The 13,908-nt window shown below is 38.5% G+C and overlaps 1 protein-coding gene across 4 annotated transcripts in view; it reads right to left on the reverse strand.

Moving 5' to 3' along the window:
* g6fl (g6f-like) overlaps positions 1-13,908 on the reverse strand; it is a 29,703-nt gene that overhangs the window by 4,513 nt on the left and 11,282 nt on the right. For all 4 annotated transcript variants that reach the window (XM_087284963.2, XM_087284965.2, XM_087284964.2 and 1 more), the window contains 2 exon segments: positions 10,670-10,918; positions 340-378 (listed from right to left, as the gene is read on the reverse strand). In XM_087284963.2, coding sequence (XP_087141089.1) covers positions 340-378; positions 10,670-10,918 — 288 coding nt within the window.

Consider the following 13,908-nt stretch of genomic DNA (forward strand, 5'->3'; position numbering starts at 1 on the left):
GAAGTTAGTTCATCCATCTGTTTGTTCTGTTTTGGTGGTTATACGAGGGCATATTTGTACAATGCCATGGATTTGACCAGGTATTGCAATGTTGGGGGGGGGGGGGGGATTACGAGGACATGCCTTGTAATTCCTTAATACACTTAAAATCATATCTAAAAAGGTGTTTTGACCATCAAATTTTGGCATAGGTTCCATGCGAGGGTTGGGTTTAGGGGTAGGGGTGAGGTAAGGTGATATAATAAGCAGCATAAAATAGATTATGCCAATGGAGAGTCCTCATAAACCACCAAAACCTAAATATGCAAACGTGTGTGTCAGAGAGAGAAAGATGCTCACCTGCAGGTGGCAGTGCAGGGCCTGGAGAAACTGTTGGAGCTGTACAAGAGAGCATTCAGTAGACTTTGTGTGGGAAATGTATTTATTTCAGGAAAAATTAATTATATATATTTTTAAATCTAAACAAAATGCTAATAAATAATCAATATCGATTTAAATAAAGTGCAATAAATTATACATATATGTGGAGATCAATTTTTGAGAATAACTTACAATTTTACCATTTTGAGGTCATTGCTTAATCATATTGAAAGGGCACCGATGATGAAAATCATCTTTTGTAAGCTGTTTGGACAGAACTGTGTGCAGGTATAGTGTCTCCACTGTCATATTGGAGTGATATAAATATGTCTTTTTAAAAATTTCCTGACATTAAAATAGGACCCAAATCCCAGTGATACTGAGGCCCACTGCAACGTGACATAGGAGTGCTGTTTCCCCACCCATCGAATTGATTGACAGGTGCCATGTTGCTTTAATAACATGCATACACATGTCACAGAACCTTTTTCGCAAAGAAACTTGTATTCAAATATTTGTTAAATCTCTTTGTGATTTTTATGCTTAAAACGTTTTTAACAGTAAAATCGATGTATAATTCTTAACCGCTTGTTATGACTTAAATTGATATATAACAGCAAGAGTGATTAATTAATGCTCTATTTATCGTTTCATAGTCATAAAGTGAATTCATTTAAATGTACTGCAAACAGCATTTGTGCGCGACTCATCTTTTCAGAAAGGCTTAAATAAACTCCACCACAAATGCATGAAATAAACTCACTGGATATTTTAGGCTATTTAGCTGTATTTCAGCTTCATCAGAGTCTATCTCTGTCAATATTCTGTTTATCTGACGTAACACATGATGAGAAGCAGACACACACATGGGAACGGTGGGCGGAGAAAAGCTGCCCATTTTCATTTAAAGCCACTGGCTACAAAAGCAGCTACAGTATACTCAGACACCAAAATGGGCAAAGTTAGGAAGCTATAATAAATAATCCATTGGGTATTTTGAGCTGAAACTTTACAGACACATTCTGGAGAACCTAAAGACTTATCTTACATCTTGTAAAAGAGGTAAAACAGGTGCCTTTAAAACATCCTACACTGTAAAAAATGGCCGTGATTTCAACGGTAAAAAACTGTAAAAATTCTACAGTACAAATCTGTAACCTGGTTAATGATATGTTTCCTTAATATATATAGTGAATAACCGTAAATTGACTTTCCCAGAATTCCTTGCATGGCACATAACTTTTTATGCATTTGGTTGACATTAATATTGATCTTTTTAGTTGTTTCCCGATCAGGTATGTACATTAAAGATTTATGTTACATCTAATGTTGATAAGCCATACTGTGTTACCATACTGGTGTTTAGTAGCTGTGTGAATGACACTGAGCAGCTTCTATGTGCTGATACTCTTTTCTGCTTATGGGAAAAGTTAATTGTGATAAGCGTTGGCTCATTTTGTAACTTCCTCATCACCACTTGCATGTGGGTGTGCTAACGTGTCTAACTGTGTAACAAAAGATGTGTAGATGTTGATCATTCAAAATACAGACATATTACCTCTATACATTAATAAAATACGGTAATTTACCGTAGAAATGAAAAATTACTTTTACGGTTTGTACCGTGTTTTTAACGGTAAAGTACTGGCAACCCCAGCTGCCGTTTTTTTACCGTAAATTTTACGGATTTATGTTTTACAGTGTAGCAGAAAATATCAGTTTTAAGCATGTATCAAGAGTTACATATTTTCTGAATAACAGCATAAAACAACTGATCAAAACAAAAAAGAACACTGATCAAATTTAGAGAATATTTTCAGATTCCTTTCAATTTTTAGTGTTAATCTGGTACCTGGTCTTATTTCTTTATTTGACTGAAAAACACATTTTTAGGCTTTGCAAGATGACTTGACACTAAAATGACTGAACCGATTTAAATGCAGACTGACCAGATGAAGGCCAAAGAAGGACCCCAGCAAACAATGTTGTGTTTAATAGACTTCTAATAGACATCTAAATGTAGAGAGCTTGGCTAAAACAAGGCTTGGGCTGTCAGTGAAAACCTTATAGACAAGAATAGCCCAAAACTAAACTAGTCACCAAATAGACAGACTTTATACTGTATGTGTAGTCAGTCATTTCATTTGCAGGCTTTGGCCTACTCTGAGATGTCTATTAGATTTTCACTGACAGCCGAAGTTTAGCCCTGTTTAAGCCAAGACAAATACGTTTTCACACCTTTTAGACATCTTCTAAAACCAAAAACAAACAAAAAATGCTTACTGGGGACTCTTTAAGCTATAAAGCTGGTTCGAGCCTCGGCTCAGTTGACGTTCCTGTGTGGAGTTTGCATGTTCTCCCTGCGTTTGTGTGGGTTTCCTCCGGGTGCACCGGTTTCCCCCACAGTCCAAAGACATTTGGTACAGGTGAATTGGGTAGGCTAAATTATCCGTAGTGAATGAGTGTGTGTGTAAATGTGTGTGTGGATGGCTTGTGGCTGAAAGGGCATCCGCTACATAAAAACTTGCTGGATAAGTTGGCGGTTCATTCCGATGTGGCGAACCCAGATTAATAAAGGGACTAAGCCGACAAGAAAATGAATGAATGAATGTTACATGTATCTACACTGAAAAAAAATATCCAGAGATGATTCCTTGGATTTACTCAATTTAAGTGGCTGTTAACAATTTATTTGGGCTGAATTTGAACAAACAAATTAAGTTGAATTTTATTAAACTTAATTTGTTTGTTTAAATTCAACTCAAATCAATTATTTGCAACAGTTTTGCAGACATTATTTTCTTCAGTGCAGTTACTCCCCAACACTGCCTATAGCACATGTCTTTGGACTGTGGGGAAACCTTAGCACCCGTAGAAAACCCACATGAGCACAGGGAGAACATACAAACTACATACAGAAACGCCAACAAACCCAGATGGGACTCAAACCAGTGACCTTCTTGGTGTGAAGAGACAGTGCTAACCACTAAGCTACCCTGCTGCCCATATATAGTTGTTTAATGGAGAGAACATTTTAAAAACATGATATTTTTAATAACTGATATTTGCATTGATAACAGAACATAATAGTTTACTAGTTATTTAGCAAGATACTAGTATTCAGATTAAGGTGCAATTGGTTAATAAGGCTATAATTAGGTTAATTCGGCAAGTCATTGAACAGCATTGTATTTAAAATAAATGTTTTTTTATCTATCTTTGTTTAGATTAATAATTTATTAGGCTGGCTTGTGTAGCAAGCCAGACTACTGTTATCCTATTTTTCTTCTGAGACTAAAAAACAAAACGCATCTCCTCCTAGAGCTTTCGAGGACCACCAAACTCACACCAAACCTTTAAACTGGTCTGACTCGGTGTGCTATATCTTTTCCAACTGATCCGACTTTCGGTTTTCCGAAAAACGTCCCGGGACCCTCTGAAAAATCCCATTGACTTAACATTGGACCAGACTTTGTGACCTCATAACTCTGCATCAGACTGTCACACAGACTTCTAACTGGGCTCATTAAATTCAGACTACCAACTGCCAATACCTGATGAGCTTTTAACTTTCTGGCCATGCCCTAGTAACCACTTTTGGAACCCTAGAAACTGTCCCTTAGACTTCCATTTAAAAGACTGTCATTGACTTTACATTGGATCAAACTTTGTGAGCTCATAACTCTGCATCAGACTCTACTACAGACTAATGGCTGAGCTCATTTAACTCAGACTACCAAACTACTATCTCACTATCATCTATCTATCTATCTATCTATCTATCTATCTATCTATCTATCTATCTATCTATCTATCTATCTATCTATCTATCTATCTATCTATCTATCTATCTATCTATCTATCTATCTATCTATCTATCTATCTATCTATCTATCTATCTATCTATCTATCTATCTATCTATCTATCTATCTATCAATCTATCTATCTATCTATCTATCTATCTATCTATCTATCTATCTATCTATCTATCTATCTATCTATCTATCTATCTATCTATCTATCTATCTATCTATCTATCTATCTATCTATCTATCTATCTATCTATCTATCTATCTATTGAAACTTTTTAAAACTGTATAAACTAAATAAACTATTACCAACAGGCTTTCACAAGCCAGCCTCAAAGTTTGTCTCGACAAACTTTAATAATCTAGTTATCATTTAATACATTATATTGACCTATAGTCAACCTATAGAAGACATATTAAGAGAAGTTTATAGCATAAAACAAATGGATATTTTACTTAAAATACACACCACTTAATGTCAAATCCAGAGACATAGAAACACAGAGCGGCAAGCAGAAGAAATAAATGATACCAACAGTAGAAATGATGTAATGACTATTTAAATCTCCCTGACCGCGTGTATTGGAAAGATAAGGAGATGTGGAGGATGAGGAAGAGAAATGAACAAAATATGGTTTTGACAATGTTTTTGCATATGGCGAGTTGACTTCATTTATGCAAATAATAGAGGTGCCATTTTGTTTTTATCTCGACTCAGTATCATCTGTTGATACTGATGTGGTTGAGCCATCTTCCCATCCTGACTAAAACTCCAGGAAATATTTAATGACTGTCGAAAATAATATTAGTAATGTGGTAAATGTGTGAATATGTAGCTTTTACCTAAACTGTACCCCAGCAATCTCTTCAGAGTTTGTGACAGAAGAATAACATCGACTCAAAAGAGTGGTTCACACAGCACTCTGACGTAGCTGATTCTCTAAGGAGAGCTAGCATGAATGTTAAAACTGGGTTTAAATGTCAGTCTGTTTCTCAAACAAGGCTATCAGATGTCTTTTGGAGACTTTCATAGATCACTCTTTATGGTACACTAAACTCGACAGACGTGTTTGACCATCACACATTTTTACATTCATCTGTACTGCTTTTCCATTGTTTCTGTTGGAGGAAAGTGTTTGACCTCTGCATTTACTTCCGTTGTATCTTTAGCAGTTTCTTATGCATGACCTGATATAAAATGAGGTGCTTTAGCCTATTTATTAAAGGCATTGTTCACCAAAAAAGAGAATTCTGTCGTCATTTATTCACCATTACATGGTTCCAAACCTGTTTTAGTTTCTTTTTTCTGTTGATCACATAACAAAATATTCTGAAGAATGTTGGATACCCAGTAAATCATTTTGTGTTCAACAGATGTCTAATAAATATCTAAATAAACAGCTTGGCTAAAACAAGGCTAAACTTGGGCTGTCAGTGAAAATCTAATAGATGTCTAAGAATGGCCCAAAACTAGACTCGTCGTCAAACAGACAGATCAGACAGACTTTATTTGTCTAGTCATTCATTTCTGTTTATTTAGTCTAGTTTTGGCCTATTCTTAGACGTCTTTTAGATTTTCACTGACGGCCCAGATTTAGCCTTGTTTTAGCCAAGACGACTATGTTTAGATGTCTGACATCTTTTAAAAACAAACAATGCTTGCTGGGTAGTAAAGTATATATTCATTCATTCATTTTCTTGTCGGCTTAGTCCCTTTATTAATCCGGAGTCGCCACAGCAGAATGAACCGGCAACTTATCCAGCACATTTTTACGCAGTGGATGCCCTTCCAGCCACAACCCATCTCTGGGAAACATCCACACACATACACACACTGGGGACACTTTTAGCCTACCCAATTCACCTGTACTACATGTCTTTGGACTGTGGGGGAAACCGGAGAACCCGGAGGAAACCCACGCAAGCGCAGGGAGTACATGCAAACTCCACACAGAGGTTCGAACCAGCAACCCAGCGACCTTTTTGCTGTGAGGCGACAGCATTACCTACAGTACTGCGCCACTGCGTCACCTAGTAGAGTATATAGCAATACAAAAATCCAGTGGACATCAATGACTGCTGCTTTCAAACATTCTTCAAGATATCATCTTCTGTGTTTAAAAGAGGAAAGAAACTCAGGTCTGGAACAAGTGAAATACAATAAAATCGACACAACTGATGCTTTTATTATTTGGTCTAATGCTATTTAAAGCATTATTTACATTATAAAAAATTGGACTCTCATTTCCAAGCATGGGTCACTCTCTCACTTTCCTTTGGTTTATTGTCAGGGGTCGCCACAGCAGAATTAACCACCAATTTCTTTGGCAATTATTTTACACAGCGGATCTAAAGCATACTGCCATCAAAACCCTCCCCGCCGCGACCCAGCACTGAGAGTACTACCCTCAGAGCTGAGAAATACCCACAAACTCCTCCATTCACACATTAGAGCTGATTTGATGGAGTTCTCCAGGGAGAGAGTCCTGAGCTTATGATTATTATTATCCTCGAGCTCTGGGCTTCCTCCCTCTCGCAGGCCGAGAGGGGAGTTTGAGCTCAGGTAGATCTCCATGAACTCCCCCTGGCTTATTTTTGGCTAATGACAGACATAGGATGGTTGAGAAAAAGTTTACTCGCTAAGAGCTTGGCCACGGTATCAATTTGGTATGTTCCATTTACTTAGGTGCCCCACGCGAGCACAGGGAGAACGAGCAAACTTCGCACAGGAATATCAAATGGTTTAGGAGGGACTTTAACCAGAGACATTTTTGCTGTGAGGCAACAGTTCTAATCACTGGGCAAGGGGGTGGGAGTAGGGGTGGGATTAATCAAGATGAAGATATTGAGATAAGAAAACGCTGGTTATTTATTTATAGTGATTTAGAAATCATTTGATTGGAGAATCAATCATGAGCCGATCCTCTCGAAATTAGTTTATAAATAAAATTCACATGGTGGAAACAGTGGCCTCTAGCTGCAACCCAGTAATGGGAAACACCCATACACTTTCACATTCTCACACACACACACACACACTAATAAACGATGGCCAATTTAGTTTATTCATTTGGTAACACTTTATTTTATTGGTCTATTTGGGTATTAGTAGACTGCCTGCTTAATATATGCTGCTAAACAGACATTCAACTGAGTATTAGAAACTTTGCAAGTAAATGTCAACTTACACTAACCCTAATCCTAACCCCAACCTAACAGTCTACTTATAATCTAATGAGAATTAGTTGGCATGTAGATACAATTTAACTTAAATTCAACAAACAGACAAAATAAAGTGTGACCATTCAATTCACCTACAGTATTGCGCATGTCTTTGGACTGTGGGGGAAACCAGAGCACCTTTAAGAAACCCACTCGAAACCCCACACAGAAAGGCCCCCTGGTTCTCAAGCATGGGTCAACTTTCAAAAAATTATTCAGATGTAATAGATTATTTCGTTTCCATAAATCATGTTAACAGGTTTAAACTAATTTCGCATGTTTTTTTCTAAGTCTGACTCTATGTATCCTTTTATGGGCACTTCTCCCAGAATAGTGTGTTTGTAACCACGAGTGTGCCTATCACCCCGCAATACAGTTAAACAGAATTTGGCTGAGAATGAGTCCAAAAAAATGTGCTTTTGGATGTGAGGGAAAGTGAATCTTGTTCAGCCATAGTTCATGTAAACGTTTCACATGTATATTTAAAGACTACAGCTCACACAAATTGTGACTTTTATACTTTCATGGCGATGGGTTGGACATCACGCTACAGCTCCAAACACTGCAGTGGAGGTTATGACTACTAGATTTACAACACGCCAATTCATCAACTGGGGTGAAAATAAAAAACTATAAGAAAATAATTGGTAACCCATACTTGAAATTGGTTATACTTGAGATGTACGCTGAGATTACAGGATTCTGGGGTTCATCAGTCTATATCGATCTATGATTGGCCACTGTACTAGAAAGTGGGGCTTATAGGTGGACTCACACAAGGCTATCCGAACTGTGCCCGGGCACATTTCCTGGTTCATTTGACAAGTGTGAACGCTCTGAATCAGGCCCAGGTGAGGTTCAGGTTTGACGGTTTGGTTGGGCTTTGACGCAGTACACTTGTATAGTGAGTGCAAAGAGCACCTGAGCGTGAAACTGAAGACCCAATGTCACCTTTAAGGGACTGTTTCATATTGATTTAATAAACATTCTTACTGTTCAATGAACGCAAACTGTCATAGTTTATTAACCCCCTGCTGCATGTTAGCTTCACCTTTAGAAAACTTCCTAATGCTGCTTCCCAAACGACAAAAAAAAATTACACAAAATTATATAACCTAAGCAATTTCCTCTGTGTTGAGCAAGAGCACTTCTCTTCCTGTTAAACTGAACAGTCGGATTATCGATAACTTAAGCATGCTCAGGCTTGGAAGGTAAAACGCAGTGTGAGTGCAGGCCGTCTGGGGAGGGCGAGGGGAAACAATCGTGTTTCAGCACAGTTTAAAGCAATTAGTGTGAGTACACCCTAATTCCCCTTTGCATTTTTCTTCATTTAAAACAATACAAGTGACTTTTTTTGTGTATTCTTTGGCTGTAGTCAGTAGTTAAGTGGAAGCTGTCAGTCTTGCGCAATGTTGACTTCGTGGATGCACCCAAGACACAGAGGATTGCAAAGCTGTACTTTGAAATCTTATTTGAAGCATATATTGGGAAAATACATTAAATAAAAAAAAATCTGTACAAATTTACTTTTGTTATATTTGGGATGAAACCTCCACTAAACTAAAACTACACAGTAAAAATGCATAAAATAAATATTTAAATAATTTTTCCGGAGGAAACCCACGCGAACGCAGGGAGAACATGCAAACTCCACACAGAAACCCCAACTGACCCAGCCGAGGCTCGAGCCAGCGACCTTCTTGCTGTGAAGGGACAGCCCTACCTACTGTAATGCACTCCTGCATCGTCATTTTAATTTTCTCCACAATCTAACAATGCATCAAAGGCAATGATGTTACAAATCTTTCACATGTGCAAGGCTGTGATAAAAGGTAAAAAAAAACAGTCCACAATTACTTTTTATATTGAAAATAAGTAATTTTTTCACCAAATCGGTGACATCATGTATGAATTTGCCAATTAAAGAGTTAAAATCATATAATTAAAAAAATAAACTGTAGTTTTGATCAGGACTGAGGCTGATTAACAGATTTATGCAAATAAATTTTGAAAAAAAAAATTATCTGAGGCTTTTTACAGCAGTTTAATTCAATGGATGTTTTCATCCCAAACATAACAAAAGGGTGGTAAATTTAAACGTGCACAAGGGTTGAAAGTGTTAAAACATGAAAGACTTTTTGGAGAAAAGATGGATGTGGTACTACTCTTAATATAAGATTGGGCAAAATGATAAAGCCCTTTTAAAAAGCAACAGCTCTCATCCAGTGTAATTGTACAAATCACTTTTTGTTTTCCATGAAAGAAAGATACTCAAGTCTGGGACTACATGAGGATGAGTAAACAGTAACAGAATATATTACTATGCTAACTGCCTCCTTAAATAAGCATCACATCGTCAACAACCCCTTTTCAATAGCAGAACACTGCTGCAGAAGGTCTGTTCTCTGCTCCCTGCTGCTCCAGAGACTCAACAGACAAGTTTTTTTTTGGTCAAATAATCAATTATGATGGAGTTGAGTTTCATGAAATTGATTGGTCAAGGGACTGTGTTGCATTATATGATATGTGACCTCTCCGGTGACCTACATAATTCCACACACTAGTGTTCTCGTCATTCATTCATCATGAAAATTCTATGAAAAACAGGGGCGGACTGGGACAAAAATTCAGCCCTGGCACTGTAGCCACATCAGCCCACATAACCACACCGACATAGCCCCACCCACGGACACGCACATTCACTATTTATTTTGGCATACAGATGGTGAAATAATATGACATTCTTGCCAGATTTTGATTACGTTAAGAATTGTTAATGTAACGTAATTGATTTGATTACGGTAACCTCGGATTGGGTCAGCTCATCTTGAAATCAGGCGGCCGTCGCATATTGGTCCAAATGCTTAACATTTATTATTATTATTATTATTATTATTATTATTATTATTATTATTATTATTATTATTATTATCATCATCATCATCATCATAATATCACATCTAGCAAGAGATAAAAGCTGCCTCCACGTAAAAACAATACATTAAAAAAAAAAACTGACCGGCCCACATTTAAAAATTGGTCCGGCCCTTCTGGCATTTGCCAGAATTGCCAGATGGCCAGTCCGCCCCTGATGAAAAACACAGAAGGCCGGTCACATGCAACAAATAAAACTCCACAGAATACATTTTCACCTGCAGTGAGGTCATTTGCAGCTTTTTTTAAATGTGGCTGTCGACACCTTAAGGGATTTACAGCGAGAAATAAATAGCAAGATGTAAAAAAAGACACAGAGAGTGTCACAGCACTTCTTTCTCACCTGTTTTTGTGACGGTGTGCATATATTGAACTGATTTGCCGTTTTCCAGATAAAGAGTGCAAGCGTACTGTCCAGCCGTCTTAGAGGTCACAGGAAGTGCAACAGAGGTCGTGATCTTGCCCATAACGGCAGTAGTTTGGAGTGTGCGTTTGGGATCCTGAACATAAGACCATCTCACGGATTTGACCTGAGATCTCTCTGAGTACATACAGCTCAGATCCAGTGATCTGCGGGATGAACTGGTGTATCCTGAGGGTTGAACAGACACACAAATGAGAGATGATGGTCAGCGAAGGGTTAAAATGATATGCATTCATTAATCGGCTGAGTGTGGCCAGTGAGCTGCGGTTGACTGTGACGGATGTACACTGTCTGCTCAAACTCAAAGCAGTATCAATCCTCAGCTAATTGAGCTCAGTGGTTACCAAAGTAATGCCACAACCCACAGAGTTGTCATTGGCAACGGGCAGGTGTAATTATACATAATGAGATCCGTAATGAGGCCTACTAAAAAAACATTACATTAGAGAGAGGGAGGGAGGAGATATATATAGAAATAAGAGACAAAAGTTAAAGAGCTGAGTGAGAAAAAAAGGAGAACGGGGAGGACATAAAGGGGAAAAGGAGATTAAAGTAACAACGGTGGGAGATCAGATTAAGAAAGATGAAAGTCAAGACACTGACTGATTGACTCTTGCATGCTGAACTACTGTGATTGATTTAACAGCCTTCGCAATTATCAGATGAATCCAAAGGCCAGTGATGCAAGAACACGCATCATTAAGGATCAGTGAATGAGGGTTCTGATGTGCACCCGCTGATGATGAGTGTCTAATCACGATCGCAAAATGCGAAAACGTATTTCAAACATTATGAAAACAACTATTCTGATTTATACACAGCTGACTGACTCAAATAACAGCAACAAAATACATGTCAGTTATTTACTAACCCTATTAAGAATTGTTTCTTGTACTCTTTGACAAGTACACTGCATCACAGACCTTGTAAGTCTTTGTAAATCTTCACTTTTTAAATTGAACATTCATTCATTTTCTTTTTGGTTTGGTCCCTTTAATAATCAAGGGTCGCCACAGTGGAATGAACCACCAACTTATCTAGCATATGTTTTACGCAGTGGATGCCCTTCCAGCTGCAACCCATCACTGGGAAACACCCATACATTCACAGACATACACTTACAATTTAGGTTACCCAACTCAACTATAGCACATGTTTGTTCTTGAGGGGGAAACCGGAGCACCCGGTGAAAACCAGTGCGAACAAGGGCAGAACATTCAAACTCCACACTCAAACCAGCAACCTTCTTGCTGTGAGGTGACAGTGCTACCCACTGCGCTACCGTGCTGCCTTAATTGAATGTAGCAGTTTTTATTATCAATGCTTTATTTATACAAATCATTTACTTGGGCGGCACAGTGGTCAGTGGTTAGCACTGTTACATCACAGCAAGAAGGTCGTTGGTTTGAGTCCCAGCTCGACCAGCTGGCATTTCTTTGTGGAGTTTGCATGTTCTCCCCTTGTTCGCGTGGATTTCCTCTGGGTGCTTCGCTTTACCCCACAGTTCAAAGACATATAGGAATAAACTAAATTGGTTGTAGAGTATGAGTGTGAATGTGAGAGTGTATGGGTATTTCCCAGTTCTGGGTTGCAGCTGGAGGGGCATCCGCTGTGTAAAACATATGCTAAAATACTTGGCGGATCATTCAGGCAACCCCTGATGAACAAAGGGACTAAGCTGGTTATTTATGGTCAGTTAGGAATCATCCAATATGATTGTGAATAATTCATTAGATAATGCGGGACAGGCCGTAGTCAATCATAAGCACTTCAAGAGTTCACACTTAGCTGATGATCTATCAAAAGCTTGTTTGGCATGCTGTCCCGGGAGAGAACTGTTAGCTCAAGGGATCCTCGAGCCCAGGGCTCCCTCCCCTTCGCAGAGCGAGAGGGGAGCTTGAGCTCTGGTGGATCTCAAAAACTCCCTGTCTGCAGTAGCTAAGGGAACACTTGAGGAAGAAGGGAGCTAGACAAGTGCCTGATTTGCTGAATCTGTTATGCATTATGTATAGAGGAAACAGGAGAACCTGGGGGAAACCCACGCGGACAATATGGGGAGGGAAATATACAAACTCCTCAGAGAAACACCCATCGGCCTGGCGTGGACCAGAGCCGGCAGTGTTCTTGCTGTGGGGCTAACAGTGCTAACCACTGGGCCGCCGTGCCGCACAATCTATGGTAAGGGAGGAGAATGAGAAGAAAGAGGGATTTGTTCCGAACGAAGATAATGAATGTGGACTGTAGACAGTGGTCATTTATAGTACCTTAGAAATCAAATGATTGGATGATCATGATTAGCTAATGTGAGACCGACTGTGGTACATCATAAGCACTTGATCTTCTCGAAATTAATTTATAAATAAACCTCACTAAAATTACTGTTTACTTGCATATTTTAGCATGTTTTGACACAATGCTAACATTTAAACAAAAAGTACTGTCCTGATTTTACTCATTTTAAGCATTTTAACACATTGCTAGCATGTTTTAAAATGTTAATAGCATGTTTTATCTCATTGTCCTGTCATTACATCTCTGATAGCACACATACATTGCAGAGAGGACTATTTGATGTGGAAGACCACTTTTTTATAGCATTTGTTCATCTGTCACACATCTATGTAGACATTAATAATATGTGTTTGGGACTTTTTAAAGGCGTTTATCAGATATCCATGGGCTGTGTAGGATTGATTAACATGTGGCTAGCATTATTTAGCATATTGCTAATGTGCCTGGAGCTATTTTTGGGGCTCTTTTATTACTTTGGTAACATGACTTTATTATTAATATATTAAAATTAAATTATGAAATATATTTTTCATTATATAATGAAGTAATAATTATTTATTGATTTGACATGTTTACAAACAAACGGTGTCAGGGTTCTGCCTCTCTGGTCTTGTAAATTCTTGTTTTGGTGGCAGAGTCCGGACACTAGCTCTGTCTTGTCCTGTTTCTGTCATTATGTGTGTCTCTGTATGAGCGTCATTTGTGAACGCGCAGGGACCGTGCGCGTCCCTGCTTGATGCGGGTGCGTGAGGTCTTTGCGTGTTTGCAAGTGCGCGCTCCTGTCCGGGTGTTCACGTTCGTTTGTCTGCAGCGTGGTGTTTCATTCCCAGTGTCTCAGTCTAGTTGGTTTCGGCTTTGGTTGGCGC

Source organism: Danio rerio, chromosome 16 (genome assembly GCF_052040795.2).
Source record: "Danio rerio strain M-AB ecotype USA chromosome 16, GRCz13ab, whole genome shotgun sequence".
NCBI lineage: Eukaryota > Metazoa > Chordata > Actinopteri > Cypriniformes > Danionidae > Danio > Danio rerio.